At 43.3% G+C, this 4,740-nt stretch overlaps 1 protein-coding gene across 1 annotated transcript in view; it reads left to right on the top strand.

The window, feature by feature from the left end:
- The window catches only part of LOC107100671 (endothelin-3-like), an 8,446-nt gene extending 4,620 nt beyond the window's left edge, over nucleotides 1-3,826 (top strand). The window contains exons 3-4 of the mRNA XM_015399243.1: nucleotides 3,249-3,395; nucleotides 3,534-3,826. Coding sequence (XP_015254729.1) covers nucleotides 3,249-3,395; nucleotides 3,534-3,621 — 235 coding nt within the window. The 3' untranslated portion in view covers nucleotides 3,622-3,826. The remainder of the gene's footprint in view (nucleotides 1-3,248; nucleotides 3,396-3,533) is intronic.
- Nucleotides 3,827-4,740: the final 914 nt, after the last annotated feature.

Genomic DNA, 4,740 nt, shown 5'->3' on the forward strand with positions numbered 1-4,740 from the left:
CTAGCAGTAATACCGCACATCGTCACTAGGAGGCGAGGAGTCGAGGCGTCGAGATAACCGAGATAAGTGTGACGTGTGAACGGTCGTCAAAACTGAGCTTGGCCTGGTTACCGATCCAAGCTCGGACCGGTCTCGGCCTGGATCGGTTTTTCAAGGGTAGTGTAAATGGGGCTTTAGTCTGTACCTTGGAGAGGTTCTGGCAGATCCTTTGAGAGGGGGGGAACCGGTTGGGTCCAGAGACTATGGTTTCAGTAGGGAGTTCAGCAGCAGCAGCGTCTAGCTTCTGACTTGTGAGTTTCTGACCTTGACTCGGTTTCCTGGCTCTTCCTTGAGAGCTGTAGGAGGAACCCAGACTGATATCTTATGGTTTGGCTTCCTTGGGCTGGCTGGCAGGTTTCCAGGCAGAGCTCATTAAGGGGTTCTAGGTTTCCTGTGAGCAAAGAAGACAAAGGCAGGTTAGAATCTAGTTTCTCTCTTGAGCCAACTAAGATTCTCTAAAATGACAGAGGCTCAGGTTCGCTAACTAAAGTTGGTCAACACTCCGGCGTTGAAGGAAGGTCTGGCCACTGGTTAAATAGGAAGGTCTCCTGATGGGCTGATGAGCGTCAGGTGTGCTGGAGGGCTCCAGCCCAGGAGACCCACAGCGCACTCTGCTGGAGACAGATGGTAACTCTCCAGATCCCAACAGTAACCCCAGTCCTAACAGAAAACAACATAAAACAAAAGAGGATCCTCGGCGCCCTCTGGTGGGCAAGCCTGAGGATCCCAACAAGTTCAATGCCAAAGTTGAATTTAAAGCAGGTGCCTGAAATCAGATCCAGTTTTTGCAGAGGTTAGATGAAGGATCTTTGCTTCCACTCTGATCTGCTGCTCCCCGTTCTCAGTTCCTAACCTGTTTGGTGTCCATTTAAAACCCCTCAGTCTGCAGACCGGCTGAATACCCGAGGTCCACTCTGACCTCACTTTAGTTCTTTGGAAGAAGATGTTCTTTTCAGTCCTTCTGGATGAGTGACGGTGCGAGTGAACGAGGGACAGCATCTGGTCATCCGTTACTTGTCGGTTAAAACCTCAGATCCAAACAGAGGTTGCTGTTCCTCCAGAACCCAGATGCTGCTGCATCTTCAGAATCTCTCTTTAGATCCCAGGGTGTTTTTTTTTTTTATTCAGGCCCTCTGGACATGTCTAACATCAGCTCAGGAACAGCTTCTTGTCCATGAAGTCCCCCCTATCTTCTGCAGACATGTTTCAGAACAGAGGCCGCTTCTTTCCTCTTCCTCTTTCTCAACTGTTATCAGTGACACTGATCTACTCTCCTGCAGAAGATAGAATCGCTTTATTTTCATTTATCTTAACAGTAAGTGAAGAACTACTAAAATTATTTTCAGATTAAATTATTGCATTTTCAGATTAGGATTCACTCGATGATAAGAACCTAATGAGCCTACTGGCACAATCTGCATTCTATGAGACTGATAGCTGCTAATAACAACCATTTACTGGGATAATAACACACATATTATTATGACATAACATAACATCTGAAGTGGCTGCAAACAGATACTTAGTATATACTGTGTAAACAGAGACAGAATCAAACCGAGAACCCATTAGATGATGAACAGGTTCAAACTATTAGAAAAACGTTTTTATTCTTCATCTTCACCTGCTGCCATGGGATTCCACCTAAATAGCTACCCGCCACATTTCAAGAAATAAATCTCTAGCATTATCTTGGTCACAACTGGCTATGGCAAGCCGTTTACTTGACCTACTTGGAGTGGGTTGAACTAATTCACAGCAGCCGTTGTGAAACTGAAAACTCAAAGTTCCTGAATTGCGGATTTGAATCTGAATTTGTTACACCTGTTTCGTTAAACGGACCCAAGCTTTCTAATCCAGGCTCATCAGTAGAAGCTTAGCTCATTTTCTGTACTGTAAGAGTCTGAAAATGGACTGAATACAACAACAAAGTGGCTAAGTTTGCAGAAATGCATCTTGAAGTGCTGGAGTGATAAATTTAGAGGACTAACGCTTTAAAAAAAGGTTTATGAAGTTCTGCTAAAAATCTGCCATCAAAAATAATGCGATGGCAGATCAAAGTGTATCAAAGTGTCATGTTTGGTTTAAGGTTCCTAACCCACATGCAGAACACACGGACACAGGAAAAAAGTTCAAAGGTTTATTGAATAAACACAGAAAGATAATAAACTGATCCAAGGGGTAATCAGATCCAGGACTGGGTTCACTGCAGAGGGGGACCGAGGGGTTAGCAGATGTCCAGGTACTTTGCAGGATGTGAGTGCAGGTCTGTACCTATTCTGGAGTTTGAGCAGAGCGGCAGAGGGGGGGAACCAGGAGGGTCCAGAGGCCGTCGGCAGGCTGAGGGCTTGGAGGAGGCAGAGCTTGGTTTGAGTGTTTGCAGATCACAGATTTGAGTTTCCCTTCCAGATTCTTCAGAGAGCGGGCAGGCAGGTCTTTGACAGGTTTGATTCTCCAGGGTTCTTCAGAGATCAGACAGACAGATTTCCAACAGAGAAACTCTTCTGGGTTTCTAGTTTCAGGCAGGTTCAACCTGGGAAGCAGAGAAGACAAAAACAGTTTAGGTTCAGGTTTTCTGGGAGTCAGAGATTCAGACAGGCAGGTTGGCTCAGGCTTGCTAACCATAACTGGCAAACACTCTGGCACTGGAGTGATGTCCTCTGCCTCCTTATAAACTGGTCTCCTGATGAGCAAACGAGTAACAGGTGGTGCAATCAGCTCCAGCTCCAGGAGACCTAGAATGCCCTCTGGTGGAGAAAAGTGGACAGACCTCCAGATCCCAACACAAAGACTGTGGTTCTCTAGGTCTTCTTATGCATTAGACCGATGGCAGCCTTTGGTCATGACATTGAACACATGCTTCATCACAACGTTCAGCTGTCTGCAGCAAAAAAATCCATGAAAGGTTTATAACCTCCTTTAGCACCATCCCACTTCCTGGGAGATGGTGCTAAAAGGTACAGCATGGTTAGAAGCCATGAAGGCCAAATCCTAAACTGAAGCTAAGCGTTAGCAAAGTAGAAAATCAGATCAGTTTCAGAGGAAATTATTTTTGCTTAGATTTCTGTATATTTGGATTTCTGATTTATTCACACAGCTGAAAAAGAATGTGATGTCATCATTTGAACCTTAGAAAAGCTATAACTGCTGTTCATCTGGAGAACCTAAAGGCCCAGACCAACATGGTAACCATGTGTTGATGTTGGCAGGCATACTGTACCCTATGGGATGTCCAGTGACTCAGGCTCCCTGCGCCTGAAGCGCTCTGCCCAGAGGAGCAGGAATGGGGCCGTGGCGAGGCGCTGTGCATGCAGGCTGCAGACGGACTCAGACTGCAGGAGCTTCTGCATAGACAGGTAAATGTTCCTCTGTAGGTCTCTGTTAAACCTGTTCTCCTCCCAAACGCACTGATCTGCTCACAGCGTTTATAAAGACAGAGCAGATCCCAAAGATCAAAGGGCTCATCCCTCTAAATGTTTTCTGTATAACTGCAGGCAGAGGAAGGAGCTCCTTGTAAGACGTAAAGCAAAGGAGAGGACGTCCCATTTCTACAGACGGGACAGGACGGGGATTTTAAGATGAAGAGCCTGGGCTCTAACCTGAGAGGGAAAAGGCTGCTGTTGGTGCCGTGCAGGCGGCTCTGGGTTTCTACGGAGCAGATCCATCCAAGCTGAACGTTCTTCCCTTCTTCTCTCTGACGGCCATCGCTCTCAGCAGTGCAGGGTCATCATTCCAGGAGGTTTCACAATAGCTTTGCTATCTTATTGGAAAGCTTGTCTGAAATTCATGAAGGGGCAAAGATCAGAAATTATTTTGGTTTTAAAAGCTCGATCTAAATAGTTTAATGAGATTTATTTCAGTTGATAGTTCCTTATTTAACGTTCTCTATCTATAATGACCTGATTCTATCATTTTCTAAGATTTAGTCCAATGAAGGGCATGAAGGTCAGAGGTCATATTCACCCTCATCCAGGGGTTTGTGTTCTTTTTTTAATGCCTTGGCTGAAAATGACACCAAAGCGATGCAGGACTGACTGGTAATAATGAAAATAAAGAAAAACTTGCTTGTTTTTATTCTGCATTGTGAAAATGTTTCTGGATTCAAGCAGCGAAAAACTGCAAAAACAATCTAGAAATAAATGTGTAATTATCCTTAATTTGAGCAGTTAAATAAGATGATTTGCAAAAGGAGTATTTTGTCTCTTGAAATAAGAATGTTTGATAATATGCACTTGAATTTTGTTGTTTCTTTCTTCTGGCAAAGTGTCTCACTTACCCCTTCCACTTAAAAAAATGCTCTTATAATGCTCTTATTTCCATGTTTGTAGTGTAGAAGAAGTGGACGAAATATTGAAAGTAGAATAAAGTCACTGCTTGTTTTCTATGCCAGTCCTGTCCTGGTTTAATAACATAAACCACATTTTTAAGGTTTCAATAACTGGCCTTTGGTGTTCATGTTTTCTATTTATATTCTAATCGGTGGGAAAAGCTGTTGGGATATGTACTGTTTTTTTGTTTTGCTTACAGAAATTAATAATAATAATAATAATAAATCCAATTGTTTAATAGAATTTTTTTTTTTTTTACTTTTTTGTAAATATGTCTTTCGGTTTTACATTTTTACATCAGGTCTGTAAGGCATTGCCTACTCTAAACTGGTTAACATGTTTTATCATTTTAAGCTTAAACTGGGTAACTTTT

The sequence above is a fragment of the Cyprinodon variegatus genome, unplaced genomic scaffold (assembly GCF_000732505.1).
Source record: "Cyprinodon variegatus isolate N-32 unplaced genomic scaffold, C_variegatus-1.0 Scaffold998, whole genome shotgun sequence".
NCBI lineage: Eukaryota > Metazoa > Chordata > Actinopteri > Cyprinodontiformes > Cyprinodontidae > Cyprinodon > Cyprinodon variegatus.